Genomic DNA, 17,522 nt, shown 5'->3' on the forward strand with positions numbered 1-17,522 from the left:
GCTCCTTTATCTTAAAGGGGAACATTATCACCAGACCTATGTAAGCGTCAATATATACCTTGATGTTGCAGAAAAAAGACCATATATTCTTTTAACCGATTTCCTAACTCTAAATGGGTGAATTTTGGCGAATTAAACGCCTTTCTAATATTCGCTCTCGGAGCGATGACGTCACAACGTGACGTCACATCGGGAAGCAATCCGCCATTTTCTCAAGCACCGAGTCAAATCAGCTCTGTTATTTTCCGTTTTTTCGACTGTTTTCCGTACCTTGGAGACATCATGCCTCGTCGGTGTGTTGTCGGAGGGTGTAACAACACCAACAGAGACGGATTCAAGTTGCACCAGTGGCCCAAAGATGCGAAAGTGGCAAGAAATTGGACATTTGTTCCGCACACTTTACCGACGAAAGCTATGCTACGACAGAGATAGCAAGAATGTGTGGATATCCTGCGACACTCAAAGCAGATGCATTTCCAACGATAAAGTCAAAGAAATCTGCCGCCAGACCCCCATTGAATCTGCCGGAGTGTGTGAGCAATTCAGGGACAAAGGCCCTCGGTAGCACGGCAAGCAATGGCGGCAGTTTGTTCCCGCAGACGAGCGAGCTAAACCCCCTGGATGTCTTGGCTCACACCGTCCCTTATGCCACCGAAGATGATCAAGAGAAGAATATCGACCCTAGCTTCCCTGGCCTGCTGACATCAACTCCAAAACTGGACAGATCAGCTTTCAGGAAAAGAGCGCGGATGAGGGTATGTCTACAGAATATATTAATTGATGAAAATTGGGCTGTCTGCACTCTCAAAGTGCATGTTGTTGCCAAATGTATTTCATATGCTGTAAACCTAGTTCATAGTTGTTAGTTTCCTTTAATGCCAAACAAACACATACCAATCGTTGGTTAGAAGGCGATCGCCGAATTCGTCCTCGCTTTCTCCCGTGTCGCTGGCTGTCGTGTCGTTTTCGTCGGTTTCGCTTGCATACGGTTCAAACCGATATGGCTCAATAGCTTCAGTTTCTTCTTCAATTTCGTTTTCGCTACCTGCCTCCACACTACAACCATACGTTTCAATACATTCGTAATCTGTTGAATCATTTAAGCCGCTGAAATCCGAGTCTGAATCCGAGCTAATGTCGCTATAGCTTGCTGTTCTTTCCGCCATGTTTGTTTGTGTTGGCTTCGCTATGTGACGTCACAGGAAAATGGACGGGTGTATATAACGATGGTTAAAATCAGGTACTTTGAAGCTTTTTTTAGGGATATTGCGTGATGGGTAAAATTTTGAAAAAAACTTCGAAAAATATAATAAGCCACTGGGAACTGATTTTTAATGGTTTTAACCATTCTGAAATTGTGATAATGTTCCCCTTTAACAGCGATGAAACTACATTCAGAGTACTATATTTTTCGGACTATAAGGCGCACCTAAAATCCTTTCCATCCATCTTATCCATCCATTTTCTACCGCTTGTCCCTTTTGTGGTCGCGGGGGGTGCTGGAGCAGCTGAAATCCTTTCATTTTCTCAAAACTCGACAGTGCGCCTTATAAACCGGTGCGCCTAATGTACGTAATAATTTTGGTTGTGCTTACCGACCTCGAAGCTTATTTATTTGGTACATGTTAAAATTGATAAGTGTGACCAGTAGATGGCAGTCACACATAAGAGATAGGTGTGGACTGCAATATGAAGGCAGTCACACATAAGAGATACGTGTAGACTGCAATATCAAGTAGCAAACACCAAAATGTTTTATGTTCTATTGAGAATATAGAACTTTACACACGGCGCTCAAAAATCCAACAAAATGTTTTATGTACGACTTTGGTAAGCTATGAAGCCGCACAGCTTGATGGATTGTACTGTGCTTCAACATACGAGTGCTATTATGGTGTGTGTATAAGGTAAGACATTATCTGGTGTTTTGTTTCACAATATTATACAAAACCAACTTTTCTTACCTTCTGGTACCTGCTGATCTGTGTTTGGGATCTGCATAAGTCCTGCAAATTTGCACGTGAACAATGACCCGGCCAGTAAATGTTATGTAAATAAAGTCAATACCTGTCTGTAGGTAATTGGAGGAATAACAGAAAACAGCTGTTGATGTTTTTTAGTTAAAAACGTCTCCATTGTTATCGATGAACAACAACAATATATAATTCCAAACCTCATTAAATTCTCATTCAAATATTATGTCCTGTGATTGACTGGCGATCAACTCTAAAGTCAACTGGGATAGGCTCCAGCTCACCTGTGACGCTGAATGGGATAACCGCTAGAAAATGAATGAATATTTCTGGATAACACTTGAGTTTTTACTTCTCCCCCTTTGTTGCATCTCAAATCTATCCATCAATCTCTCTTTATGCCTTTCTTTCTGCAAACTGCGTGTCTCAGCTGGCCAAAGGGGGTTTCTTTTTTTCTTTCGTCAAGCCGAGTCCTGGGTGTGTTCCATGGACTCTCCAGTGTGGCAGTGAGTTATGAAAGCTAACACGTGAATCGAGTGCAGATGTTTCCATTGTTGCACATTCACACTCAAATAACACACGCAATGCTGGGACGAGGGGGAGGAGATGAGAAGGTAGATTACGAAAAAGGGTAAAGAAACAAGAAATGACGCCACGGGACGAGTTGAATGCTTTCATAACATTTGCCTTTACATTGGACTTGTATTTGCAGGAGATTGCGTTCCGAACAAAAGACTATTCTATTGTAAATAAAGAGCAAGCACCAAGCCGGAAGCTCTTTATATTAAGTTTAATATCCATTATTGCTAGTTTGAGCATCTGTTAAAGACTCGTGAGACTCTTAATGCCAAGGAGCTTGTGTTTTATCGCCAGTTGTTAGTTAGTAAGTTAGTCTGTTGGGGAAAACTAGTTGGCTGCTTTTCAAGAAGTGGATCACAGGCCAAGAAGAACCAATGTGAACACAAGGGATGGGTATCGAGTCCGGTACTTTCTCAGCACCGACCGAAGCCCGCCGATCCTATCGGGCAGCGATTCACGGTGCGAGGTTACGGTACATGGGTTGGCGATCACTCAAGAAGCACTGAGAGCGAACCCAAAAAGACTAGCTTTAGCAAAGGCTGAACTGACGAGCCAACCCACCACAAACTATACACTACTGCCGTGTAACGACCTGGAATTGCAACTATGAGTGCAACTTAATGTCATACTTGCAAATGACTCTCAAAAACATAACAACTGTACACATGTACAGCAGTTATCATAATCGGCTCATTTTTAATCTTGCAGTAAATATATATATATTTTTTTATCAAAGACAATTATCATAACTTTTATGGACGTTGAGGGGATCCGGTTTGGTGGCTGCAGGATTAGGTCTCTGCTTTTTGCAGATGATGTGGTCCTGATGGCTTCATCTGGCCAGGATCTTCAGCTCAAGTACCTCGGAGTCTTGTTCACGAGTGGGGGAAGAGTGGATCGTGAGATCGACAGGCGGATCGGTGCGGCGTCTTCAGTAATGCGGACGCTGTATCGATCCGTTGTGGTGAAGAAGGAGCTGAGCCAGAAGGTCGATCTACGTTTCCATCCTCACCTATGGTCATGAGTTTTGGGTTATGACCGAAAGGACAAGATCACGGGCGCAAGCGGCCGAAATGAGTTTCCTCCGCCCTTAGAGATAGGGTGAGAAGCTCTGCCATCCGGGAGGAGCTTAAAGTAAAGCCGCTGCTCCTCCACATGGAGAGGAGCCAGATGAGGTGGTTCGGGCATCTGGTCAGGATGCCACCTGAACGCCTCCCTAGGGAGGTGTTTAGGGCATGTCCGACCGGTAGGAGGCCACGGGGAAGACCCAAGGCACGTTAGGAAGACTATGTCTACCGGCTGGCCTGGGAACACCTCGGGATCCGGGAAGAGCTGGACGAAGTGGCTGGGGAGAGGGAAGTCTGGGCTTCCCTGCTTAGGCTGCTGGAAGAAGATGGATGGATGGATGGAATTATCATTTATTGCCACATAAAATGTCCCAAATTGGTAGAGTTGAGTACCAGTATTGATTGTCAGGTACCAGGAATCGGTAGTGTTTCGGTTCAAATGTGAACGTTACTCATCCCTTGTGAGCACAGATACAGGCTTTGTAAACATGTGTTTGTTTTTAAAGACATGCATCTTAAGAATTCTCTGTTAGTACAATTAAAGTTAAAGTACCAATGATAGTCACACACACATGGTGTGGCAAAATTATTCTCTGCATTCGACCCATCACCCTTGATCACCCCCTGGGAGGTGAGGGGAGCAGTGGGCAGCAGCGGTTGCCGCGCCCGGGAATAATTTTTGGTGATTTAACCCCCAATTCCAACCCTTGATGCTGAGTGCCAAGCAGGGAGGTAATGGGTCCCATTTTTATAGTCTTTGGTATGACTCGGCCAGGGTTTGAACTCACAACCTACCGATCTCAGGGCGGACACTCTAACCTGATCATTTTAATAAGCGTATTTGCATGTTTAAGCTTTTCAGAGTTGTCATTTACCATGCTTCTGATGCTGCTGTATTGCCTCTGAGTTAAGAAAAGTTAATGTTAGGTCATAAATCATGCATCTCACCTATATAGTAGAAAGATGTGGCACCAAGAGTTGGTCGAATCGGAAAATCCACACGCTACCGACTTGATACTATACGGCTTTCAACAAATGGAACACAGCATAAGAATATTGCGAGAACATTTTTTTTTATCTGAGAAGTGAGGATTATTCTTAATTTAGCAGCTCAGTTAGAGCACATGTGCCGAAATATACAACCATCCCACCGGTCGGCCTCCCACTGAGAGCGGACATTGTAAGTCACCATTTTATGTTCTTATTTGAAACGTTCAGCAATAGAGCCACATGCTTTGAGTCTCTTACGAAGTCTGACATTAGTGGTAGCAAACACAGAAAATGTGCTCTGTATGTTGTTGTTGACATTGAACGCTACTGTTGTTACGCGCTCTCTAAAATAAATGCGCCCAGGAAGGAAGTTATGGAAATGTTTAAAATGACCAAAATATTGTTATTCTGAATGTGCCTGTTACTAAAGTGAATACATACTTAGATGATGGGATGGTTTTTAAAGGGATTTATAGGTAAAATAGATAAAGCATTGCTCGCTGCCTCTTACCAGCATTTTTTTTTTTACCATTTAGAAGAGTGTTTCTTAACTGTTGTTGCCCTAAATGGCTGCCAAAAAATATCTATCTCAGCTGTGGGCCGTATGGGCCGCTGCGGTACTCAGTTGTTGTACACTTTTTCACCACTTGTAGCAGTAATGGCAATACCAAACAAACAGAGAAAGTCTTGAGCTAAACTCATCGAAAAGTTCCTGAAGCACAACAATTATGACTAAAGTTGTGAAGTTGTATTTTAATTTGCACTTTAATTTCATTCACAGTTTTGTTTAGATTGATTGTGTCTATTTAAGCACAACATAATTGTATGTAAATGTATTTTTTGTCAGTTATTTACAAGTCCCTTCTTATGCAGTATATTTGGTTAGTACTTATTGTTCTAATCAGGCTGACCTAAGCCTAAGATGCATGTGTTAAATAATGTTTGTGATTTACACATGGTTTTTAATATGATTTGTTGTTGTTGTTAGTGGGTTAGATATAAGTATTGAATACGATTACAATCAAGAGTAAGATTACCAGAGGTGTGGACTCGAGTCACATGCCTTGGACTCGAGTCAGACTCGAGTCATGAATTTGATGACTTTAGACTCGACTTGACAAAATGTAAAAAGACTTGCAACTCGACTTAGACTTTAACATCAATGACTTGTGACTTCACTTGGACTTGAGCCTTTTGAATTGACATGACTTGACATGACTTGCTACTTTCCCCAAAACCCAAAGATGAAAAAGTTATTCGGAAGCGCTCCGTATTTTTCATTGTGTACTTGTCTATCAGCGTTGCGTGTGTCAGCTGGTGTGCTCTCAGTACAACAGCCAATCAAATTAGATCTACTTTGTTTTCATCACACAGCATTCATCCAATCAAATTGCAGGACAACCAACGAAGAAGACATGTCCAAACCACACGCCAGTGAACAAAAAATGATGCCTAAAATAATTTCGTTTGGGTATAAAAATTTCGAGGTGGTCAACACAAAACGGTTTGCAGTATGCAACACATGCGATTCGAAAATTACTGATGGAGAGGCAACAACTTCCAACTTCGTCCGGCATTTGAAGTTGCACAAAGAACGGTAAGTTTTGAATGTAAGATAACGTTTATTGGCTAATTAAGTAACGTGACTTTTATTTGCTGTGTAGTTAAATCAGTGAGGCTGTAAACTCACTGCTAACGTTATAACGTTATTGCAAACACGGGAATCTGTTGCAGTTCACTACCTTATTCATACTTTTTGTTCAGTGATTTTTTTTAAGCAGGGTTACGTTAGTCAATATATCACACGTAACGTTAGACGGCGGTCAGCAGCACCGCGTATTTTAGCCACCTAAAAAAAGACAAAAATAGTCAAATAAAGGTCAGTTAAAATGTATACTATATTATGAATATTTGTTCCGTTTTAGCTAGCTTTCTGACATACTGTTGGTTGTTTACCTCAGTGGTCCCCAACCACCGGGCCGCGGCCCGCTACTGGTCCGTGGATCGATTGGTATCGGGCCGCACAATAATTTTTTAATTTTTTTTAATTTTTTTAATTAAATCAAGATAAAAAACACAAGATACACTTACAAGTAGTGCACCAACCCAAAACAACTCTCTACCCCTTTTGTTCTGGGCATTGAACATGAAGACTCTTCCTTCACTGTTTCGAGTGGCCATGAGAGTCTTGGCAGTGCCTGCCTCCAGTGCTCCAGTGGAGCGAGTTTTCAGCCATGGTGGCATCATACTACGCCCCCATCGTGCACAAATGACTGACAGACTCTTGGCTAATTTGGTCTTTTGCAAATGCAATGCAGCATAGGGCCCTGACATATAAAAAGTACAACTTTTTTGTTATGTTCACGTATATGTCATGTTTTTTCAATGTTAACACTTTTGTACAAATAAGTACATTTGCACTTTATTTTTCAATGTGTTTGTTCTGTAAAGGAATGAGTTAATGTTTAAAATGACTGGTTAATAGTGCTATTATAAAGTGCAATGTCAGCACAATTTTCTTTCCTGCAATTTAAAATGCACTTGTTTTAATAAATAAATACAGCGTTTGAAAAGCATACACAATCTGTGTTAATATATTAGTCTGTGGTTAAAAGGACTTGAAAGGACTCGAAACTCAAAATGCAGGACTTAGGACTTGACTTGAGACTTTCCAGTCTTGACTTTGGACTTGACTCGGGGCTTGCCTGTCTTGACTCGGGACTTGACTCGGACTTGAGGGCAAAGACTTGAGACTTACTTGTGACTTGCAAAACAATGACTTGGTCCCACCTCTGAAGATTACTAATTCAGTGTCAATATTTGAGTAGGTCCCGTCCCCTCTGTAGTGAAAAAGTTGGACCTTGAGTTTAAAATGGTTAAGAACCCCTGATTTCGAACACATTAAAGGGAAGGACATGTGTGTTCTATTCTCACATTAGCATTAAAGATAATTAAAATATACTACACAATTTCTCAAAAAAGTGTAGTTCCCCTTTAAGTAGTATGTTGTTCAAGATATGCAAATCGCTGCTGTTCATAAAAACAACAACGCGATACAGATCACAGATACGCATCTAAACTTTGACACAAGTGTAAAACAAAGTTAACCACTAAACTATTTACTTAACTATTTATTATTAAGAACTGTTGTACCGTAAATTCCGGACTATAAGCCGCTACTTTTGTCTTACACTTTAAACTCTGCGGCTTATAAAATGGCGCGGCTAATTTATGGATTTTTCTTTGCAGACATCATAATACAAATGTCTAAAAAAAACAAACAAGCAAAAACATTTGGAAGGTGTTTTATTGTTTGTGCTGTGGCACCATCCTTTGGACAAATTCGCTCACTGCAGGTGCTGCTATTCAGTGCTTCAAAAAGCGAAAGTAGAATTGCCTTTCGGTCTACTAACCGTTTATGGCGTTCTTACTCATATGGATTCTTTATTCATCATTCCAAGCTACGTTTGTAAGTTTTACATTATAATTACAACTGTTGTGTGATGTCTGTAGGAGTGTTTTCATGCATGTTTGTATTTGCTATCGTAATTCAATGATGTCGTTAGCATTAGCTAATATGCTAACATGATTACGAGTGTCTGTGTTAGTATTATTGACCTACAACAGCATTCTTTTTGTATTAATTCAGTTTCCAAAAATCCACCGCGGAGTTTAGCTGTTTAGCTGATTGGAGAGCTCGCTTCCGCAGCGAGCGTGTCCATGATGTTGACTTCTGTTTTGTTTGATCACCCGTTTTACTGCCGTGTTACAGGTACCGTTTGAAAACGATTAAGGTATGTAAATAAATATTTACAGAATCTGTATGTGTAAATAATCACTTCTCAACGTATATATCTGCGGATTGTATACCGGCACGGCTAATATATGGAAAAATATTTTTTTCTTCTAAAGTTTAGTGGCTGCGGCTTACATCCCGGTGGCTCTATAGTTCGGAAAATACGGTAATTATTATTTATAAATTCAAAGTGACTGTTACTACATTACATACATACATACAGCATGTATATACAAAAATGTCGGAAGTTTTCAAATGGTTTTCAAAGTAATTTATAGGCAAAATAGATAAAACATCATTAGCAGCCGCTTACTTGCAGTTTTTTACTATTTAGAACACATAGAAGGGAGAGACGTGTGTTCTTGTCTCACATAAGCATTGTAGATAATTGAAAAAGTACAACAAAAATTCTCATTTACAAAATCTTTATGTGTAAATACTCGTTTCGCAACGTATATATCTGCGGCTTATAGTCCGGTGTGGTTAATATATGGAAAAAATAAAATGTTTCTTCTAAAGTTTAGTGGCTGTGGCTTAGATTCTGGTGGCTCAATAGTTTGGAAAATATGGTATTTATTTTTTATTGATTAAAAGTGTGGTACAAATTAAGAACAGGAAGTGAATACATGTGTTAGTAATTGCTATGAAGCGGAAAAGGGGTAGGATTAAACAAGCTCTACTTCTTCCTACTCCTTTTCGGACATTTTGTAATGAGGAAATGGAAATATGTGAAATATGTGACTTAAACAACAGCAAGAGCCTTATTGGAGCCTTAATGTGAGTCCCTTTCAGACCCCTCCAGTGTATGTTCTACTTTTCACGCACCAAAGGCCGGACCTTCTTTAGTAAACAGTGTTGCAAAAAAACTCTGCCAAAAATAGTTTCAATAAATGATGCTTGCTAAGTACTACCAAGAAGACCTGTTAAGTTTATTTAAAGTTAGGTGCATATTTTTCCAAATTGTACCTGTTACGGTGGGGTCGCATGTCAATGTGCGGATCGTTTTTCCAGGATGCAGATGGAACCTCGAAGGCAGTGTGCAGGTAGGATAATGATTTATTCTCCATAAATCGGTCAAAATACAAAAGTACAGAAAAGCGTGCCGATAGCACAAGAAGCTAAGGAAAAAGCTAGCGCGAAAGCTTAGCATGGAAATAGGCAAACAAATGGCGAAGCTTAGCTCAGGAATCAAAAAAGGTATTCAACATACCGTATTTTCCGCACTATAAGGCGCACCGGATTATTAGCCGCACCTTCAATGAATGGCATATTTCAAAACTTTGTCCACCTATAAGCCGCCCCGGACTATAAGCCGCGCCTACGCTGCGCTAAAGGGAATGTCAAAAAAACAGTCAGATAGGTCAGTCAAACTTTAATAATATATTAAAAACCAGCGTTCTAACAACTCTGTTCACTCCCAAAATGTACGCAAATGTGCAATCACAAACATAGTAAAATTCAAAATAGTGCAGAGCAATAGCAACATAATGTTGCTCGAACGTTAATGTCACAACACACAAAATAAACATAGCGCTCACCTTCTGAAGTTATTCTTCATTCGTAAATCCTTCGAATTCTTCGTCTTCGGTGTCCGAATTGAAAAGTTGGGCAAATGTGGGATCCAAAATGGCCGGTTCCGTCTCGTCGAAGTCATCGGAGTCAGTGTCACTGTTCAGCAGTTCTGTGAATCCTGCCTTCCGGAAAGCTCGGACCACAGTTGTGACCGAAATATCCGCCCAGGCATTTACGATCCACTGGCAAATGTTGGCGTATGTCGTCTGGCGCTGTCTGCCTGTCTTAGTGAAGGTGTGTTCGCCTTCGGTCATCCATTGTTCCCACGCCGTTCGCAGTCGTGATTTGAATGCCCTGTTGACACCAATATCGAGCGGTTGGAGTTCTTTGGTTAATCCACCCGGAATGACGGCGAGTGTTGTATTTGTGTGCTTCACTTGTTTTTTGACACCATCTGTGATGTGGGCGCGCATGGAGTCGTATATCAACATGGACGGAGCTGCGTGAAAAAAGCCACCCGGCCTCTTCGCGTAAACTTCCCTTAACCACTCGCTCATCTTTTCTTCATCCATCCATCCCTTCGAGTTAGCTTTTATGATGACGCCGGCTGGAAAGGTCTCTTTTGGCAAGGTCTTCCTTTTGAATATCACCATGGGTGGAAGTTTCAGGCCATTAGCATGGCAAGTTAGAACCACAGTGAAGGACGACTTCTCATTCCCTGTGGTGCGAATATTCACCGTACGTGCTCCCGTTGTATCCACAGTATCCACAGTGCGGTTCACAGGAATATCAGTTGCTGTGAAATAGTAATCCGTGTGAGGATGGAGAGATTGCGTCTTTTCATGAACCGGATCCTTGTCGCTTAGTAGGAGCCATTTTGTGGTCTTTACAGATGTAAACAGGAAATGAAACGTACGGTAATATCCGCGCGCTTTTTCTTCTTCTACGCGGGCGGGTGGTTGCTTACAGTAGAAGAAGAAGCGCTTCCTGTTCTATGGGGGCGGGTGCTTACCTTGGCGGTTGCTTGCGTAGAAGAAGAAGCGCTTCCTGTTCTACCGGGAAAAAAGATGGCGGCTGTTTACCGTAGTTACGAGACCGAAACTTTATGAAAATGAATCTTAATATTTATCCATATATAAAGCGCACCGGGTTAAAAGCCGCACTGTCAGCTTTTGAGTAAATTTGTGGTTTTTAGGTGCGGCTAATGGTGCGGAAAATACGGTAACTGTTGTGTGAAGCAAACAAAACAGCCAGACTGAATGTGTCCAAAATCAGGAATGAATAACTCTCTGATTAGTGCCCGAGAGCAGGTGAGCATCCCGAACTAGTGTTGTTCCGATACCAATATTTTGGTATCGGTACCAAAATGTATTTCGGTACTTTTGGGTAATTTTTGGTACATTTCTAAATAAAGGGGACCACAAAAAATTTCATTATTGGCTTTATTTTAACAAAAAATATTACGCTACATTAAACATATGTTTCTTATTGCAAGTTTGTCCTTGAATAAAATAGTGAACAAACAAGACAACTTGTCTTTTACGTTTGTAGTAGTAAGTAAACAAACAAAGGCTCCTAATTTAGTTGCTGATGTATGCTGTAACATATTGTGTCATTTATCATTCTATTATTTTGTCAACATTATTAAGGACAAATGGTAGACAATTAATTATTAATCTACTTGTTCATTTACTGTTAATATCTGCTTATTTTCTGTTTCAACATGTTCTATCTACACTTCTGTTGAAATGTAATAATCACTTATTCTTCTGTTGTTTGATACTTTACATTAGTTTTGGATAGGGATGTCCGATAATGGCTTTGTGCCGATATCCGATATTCCGATATTGTCCAACTCTTTAATTACCGATACCGATATCAACCGATATATGCAGTCGTGGAATTAACACATTATTATACCTAATTTGGACAACCAGGTATGGTGAAGATAAGGTACTTTTTAAAAATAATAATAAAATAAGATAAATAAATTAAAAACATTTTCTTGAATAAAAAAAAAAGTAAAACAATATAAAAACAGTCACATAGAAACTAGTAATTAATGAAAATGAGTAAAATTAACTGTTAAAGGTTAGCACTATTAGTGGACCAGCAGCACTGTATTGATATATAATGTAGGAACCAGAATATTAATAACAGAAAGAAACAACCCTTTTGTGTGAATGAGTGTAAATGGGGGAGGGAGTTTTTTTTGGGTTGGTGCACTAATTGTAAGACTATCTTGTGTTTTTTATGTTGATTTAATAAAAAAAACAAAAAAACAAAACGAAACCGATAATAAAAAAAAAAAACGATACCGATAATTTCCGATATTGCATTTTAACACAATTATCGGCCGATAATCTCTAGTTTTGGATGATACCACACATTTAGGTATCAATCCGATTTTAAGTAGTTACAGGATCATACATTGGACATATTCAAAGTCCTCATGTATACAGGGACATATTTCCTGAGTTTATAAACATAATATTCATTTAAAAAAAAGGAAATAATATTTTGTGATGCTAAAAGATATTGATATAATCATAGTAGTATCGACTAGATACGCTCCTGTACTTGGTATCATTACAGTGGATGCTAGGTGTAGATCCACCAATGCAGGGAATTCTGGGAATTTGTTCTGTAGTGTTTATGTTAAGTTGCGGTGCAAATATTCTCCCAAAATGTGTTTGCCATTGTTGTTTAGTGTGGTTTCACTATATGGCACATATTTATGACAGCGTTGGTGTTGTTCATACGGCCACCCTTAGTGTGACATGTATGGCTGTTGACTAATTATGCCCTTCATTCACTTGTGTTTAGTGTGTTCAAAGTTAAAATAGTAGATGGTTAAAGATTGGGCATGGTGAAATCTTGTCTTGATTTTGCTGACTATAGATCATCTTTATCACAACCAATATTATGACTCCGTGTGCTGCGGAATGTAGAGAAGCATTAAAAGTTTTTACTTGTCCTACAGGGATGATTCTTGAAATAAAAGTATTATATTTATCGCCATGGAGACAAGGAGTATTGATTTAGAAGAAGTGATAACACTGCACATAGACATTAGCCACTAGCTAGCCATGTTTTAAAGCACCGCTTCCTGAGGGCGTTTTAGTGTTATAACTTCACCTTTATCTTAAGTTGTTAAGCCGAAATTTGTCCGTTCTCCCTTTTCTGTCTACACACTGTGTCTGCTTGTAAGTACTCTGTGATTGTGCGCTGCCGAACATGCTCCTCTGCCTGACACGACGTGACGGCGGGTGGGGGACCGGTACTTTTTAGAGGCGGTATAGTACCAAATATGATTCATTAGTATCGCGGTACTATACTAATACCGGTATACCGTACAACCCTAATCAGCACCCATGGCAACCAAGAAAACACAAACCCAGGGGTGCTGAAACAGAACTAAGGGAGTCTTTAACTAAACAAAACACGATCTGGGCAACGGATCATGACAGTACCAATTTAGAGGTATTCAACTCTCGAGGTTCCAGTGCATTTGTCAGGAGTTCAAAGCCCAAGGTGATTTACATTTTTCTTTTTCAGAGAGCGGAAAAAAAGGAAAAAAAGATTTGATCTGATAAGATCTTCTGACTCCTGCTATCTGAAATATGTCAAGGTCAAGCTGCGACGCATACAATTCTGTGAATGTTACGTCTTTAACACCCATGTTGCACCTGGTAATTGGTTCTGCCTTGCCTAAAGGGTCTACACCCCCTGCATTACAAGAATCACACGAGTAGTCGTTTTCTCTTTGTTACTTTGAACTGCTCCATACCGCTCATAGTTTGAGCTGCAGATTTGTGGTTTTCATGGGCCTCACACTGAATCGTACATGCTTGTATTGGCCCTAGTTGGTGGTGACAATTCATTGTTGTAAGGAGAAAAGGTGTATCGCCCAGCGTAGACTTAGGCCATGTATACACTAAGTCGTTTAACCTCTTAAACTATTAATTATTTAGCCTAAGGCCCGTTTCAGCCACACTAAACCAGCGTTTAAGGTCCCCCTCATCCAACACATTTTTATATGGCTAAGTGCGCCGTTTATTTCTTGAATCTCCGGCACTTAGCTTTGTATGGACTCATTGATCGTCAGAAAGAACACGCCACAGCCAGCTGCATAATAAAGCAATTTCCTAACTCGGCGCTAACCACTGAAAAGAAGGAGGCGAGTCATCCAGACACGCCCGTGTTTCTCCTTCCGTCTGTACAGAGGCTTGCGGAAATCACCAGAGGTGTGGACTCGAGTCACATGACTTGGACTCGAGTCAGACTCGAGTCATGAATTTGATGACTTTAGACTCGACTTGACAAAATGTAAAAAGACTTGCAACTCGACTTAGACTTTAACATCAATGACTTGTGACTTCACTTGGACTTGAGCCTTTTGAATTGACATGACTTGACATGACTTGCTACTTTCCCCAAAACCCAAAGATGAAAAAGTTATTCGGGAGCGCTCTGTATTTTTCATTGTGTACTTGTCTATCAGCGTTGCGTGTGTCAGCTGGTGTGCTCTCAGTACAACAGCCAATCAAATTAGATCTACTTTGTTTTCATCACACAGCATTCATCCAATCAAATTGCAGGACAACCAAGGAAGAAGACATGTCCAAACCACACGCCAGTGAACAAAAAATTATACCTAAAATAATTTCGTTTGGGTATAAAAATTACGAGGTGGTCAACACAAAACGGTTTGCAGTATGCAACACATGCGGTTCGAAAATGACTGATGGAGAGGCAACAACTTCCAAATTCGTCCGGCATTTGAAGTTGCACAAAGAACGGTAAGTTTTGAATGTAAGATAACGTTTATTGGCTAAGTAACGTGACTTTTATTTGCTGTGTAGTTAAATCAGTGAGGCTGTAAACTCACTGCTAACGTTATAACGTTATTGCAAACACGGGAATCTGTTGCAGTTCACTACCTTATTCATACTTTTTGTTCAGTGATTTTTTTTAAGCAGGGTTACGTTAGTCAATATATCACACGTAACGTTAGACGGCGGTCAGCAGCACCGCGTATTTTAGCCACCTAAAAAAAGACAAAAATAGTCAAATAAAGGTCAGTTAAAATGTATACTATATTATGAATATGTGTACCGTTTTAGCTAGCTTTCTGACATACTGTTGGTTGTTTACCTCAGTGGTCCCCAACCACCGGGCCGCGGCCCGCTACTGGTCCGTGGATCGATTGGTATCGGGCCGCACAAGAAATATATATATATATTTTTTCTTTTTTTAATTAAATCAACATAAAAAACACAAGATACACTTACAAGTAGTGCACCAACCCAAAAAAACTCTCTCCCCCCTTTTGTTCTGGGCATTGAACATGAAGACTCTTCCTTCACTGTTACGAGTGGCCATGAGAGTCTTGGCAGTGCCTGCCTCCAGTGCTCCAGTGGAGTGAGTTTTCAGCCATGGTGGCATCATACTACGCCCCCATCGTGCACAAATGACTGACAGACTCTTGGCTAATTTGGTCTTTTGCAAATGCAATGCAGCATAGGGCCCTGACATATAAAAAGTACAACTTTTTTGTTATGTTCACGTATATGTCATGTTTTTTCAATGTTAACACTTTTGTACAAATAAGTACATTTGCACTTTATTTTTCAATGTGTTTGTTCTGTAAAGGAATGAGTTAATGTTTAAAATGACTGGTTAATAGTGCTATTATGAAGTGCAATGTCAGCACAATTTTCTTTCCTGCAATTTAAAATGCACTTGTTTTAATAAATAAATACAGCGTTTGAAAAGCATACACAATCTGTGTTAATATATCAGTCTGTGGTTAAAAGGACTTGAAAGGACTCGAAACTCAAAATGCAGGACTTAGGACTTGACTTGAGACTTTCCAGTCTTGACTTTGGACTTGACTCGGGGCTTGCCTGTCTTGATTCGGGACTTGACTCGGACTTGAGGGAAAAGACTTGAGACTTACTTGTGACTTGCAAAACAATGACTTGGTCCCACCTCTGGAAATCACACATGAATACCTTAAGAGAAAGCGATTGCAGCTACTTGGGATACAACACTTCTCAGACGGCAAGATAACTTTCCAATGTTCAGGTCAGCTGTGATTCTACTTACCGAAAAACTTTGTCCATTTGTCGAAGGAGAGACAACGAGAATGCGGGCTCCCGTGGATGTGATAAAAAAGGTAACGTGTGCTTTGTATTACCTGGCTGTCGAGGGAAGACTAACTACGGAAAACGGCGAATGCTTTTGGACTGGCAAAGCAGACTGTATCAGTTATTGTCCGCCATGTATGTCACGGACTCGACGTCTAGGTCCAGAGTATATATAAAGTCACCAAAAATGAATGGACAATGAAGGTGAAGGCAAAAGAGTGAGGAGTGTCCTTACCAGATATAGAGATCCCTAGTTTGATTGATGTAAAATATTCTTTATCACATTGTTTACGTGTCTAATAAAGATTTTATTAATTTATGATGGCTCAGTGTGATTCACTACAATAGGGCCCCACAGAACACTGGATTCCAGTTAATTGAGATACCACAACTCTGGATATTGTTCAGATAAGTTCAATTTAAGAACTTGCACACAAAACAACACTGGAGGTGACTAGGACGTGCGCATTTTCCGCGCATGCGTACTAGGTCACGTTGCACCGGCGGACGGAGGGGGGCGGGGGTCTTAAACGGTGGCATTGTTGTGTGTGGATAAGGTTAGGTGTGATTTACCCTGGATAACCTTATCCGGCTTAGTGTAAACGGGGCCTTTACCTCTGTAAGCCTTTGCATATCTGCGTACACAACAGGAGTCAAACCCATTTCCAACGTTTGTCTCTCAGCTCTCCGTATGTTTCTATTGCTCCCTCTGCAGTCTGTAAACATACAAATGGAATCACTCCCAACTTTTTCTCTCCCACCATCCTTCCCACTGACGCAGTTGCACAACAGTTTGGCTCCAAGTTGAGTGCATAACTTCAAATCCGTCCAAGTACCAAAAAAAAAAAAAAAAAAACCCACACCAGAGGCCCCCTTGCACACTCATGTATGGGACCCTTGTGTGCGAGCATGAGAAATTGTGCAACATGTAACGTTATATTCACATTTGTGCTTCGTTCTCCGCGTTTCAGGAGGCACACGCCTTCATTAGTGCGCACAAAGCGGAGGACGTGACAGAGGAGGGGATAAGAGCTGAGCTCAGCAAGACCCACGCTCCACCTCAGTGGGCCAAGAAGAGCTCCTCCAGGTCCTCAGAGAGGGAGGACATTGTTGTGAGTAGCCGGCAATACCTCTTCTGTCCACTAGATAGCAGCAGATACTTTCAGTAAGTCTTATGTTGTACCTTTCTGTGGTCTGATGTTAACATATGTTTACAGTAAATCAACCACCATTGCAAATAACATTTACTTGCAACATGATTGCAAACTACTGGAACTTTTTCACAACATTTGCAAATAAGTACAGTTTGCAATTACAATTTCCCCATTGTGGGATGAATGAAAGTTTATCCAATCCTTATTTGCGTATGGGTCATTTCATTAGGTACATCTAAGAGAACTTTCTCACATTATGGTTTTATAAAATACCAAGGCACTTAAAAGTATATGTATTG

The 17,522-nt window shown here is 40.5% G+C and overlaps 1 protein-coding gene across 1 annotated transcript in view; it reads left to right on the forward strand.

Annotated features, from left to right (window-relative positions):
* Nucleotides 1-17,522, forward strand: part of LOC133623381 (uncharacterized) — a 110,471-nt gene that overhangs the window by 69,512 nt on the left and 23,437 nt on the right. The window contains exon 5 of the mRNA XM_061986635.2: nt 17,041-17,181. Coding sequence (XP_061842619.2) covers nt 17,041-17,181 — 141 coding nt within the window. The remainder of the gene's footprint in view (nt 1-17,040; nt 17,182-17,522) is intronic.

This window comes from Nerophis lumbriciformis, linkage group LG12, assembly GCF_033978685.3.
Source record: "Nerophis lumbriciformis linkage group LG12, RoL_Nlum_v2.1, whole genome shotgun sequence".
In the NCBI taxonomy this organism is placed as follows: Eukaryota; Metazoa; Chordata; class Actinopteri; order Syngnathiformes; family Syngnathidae; genus Nerophis; species Nerophis lumbriciformis.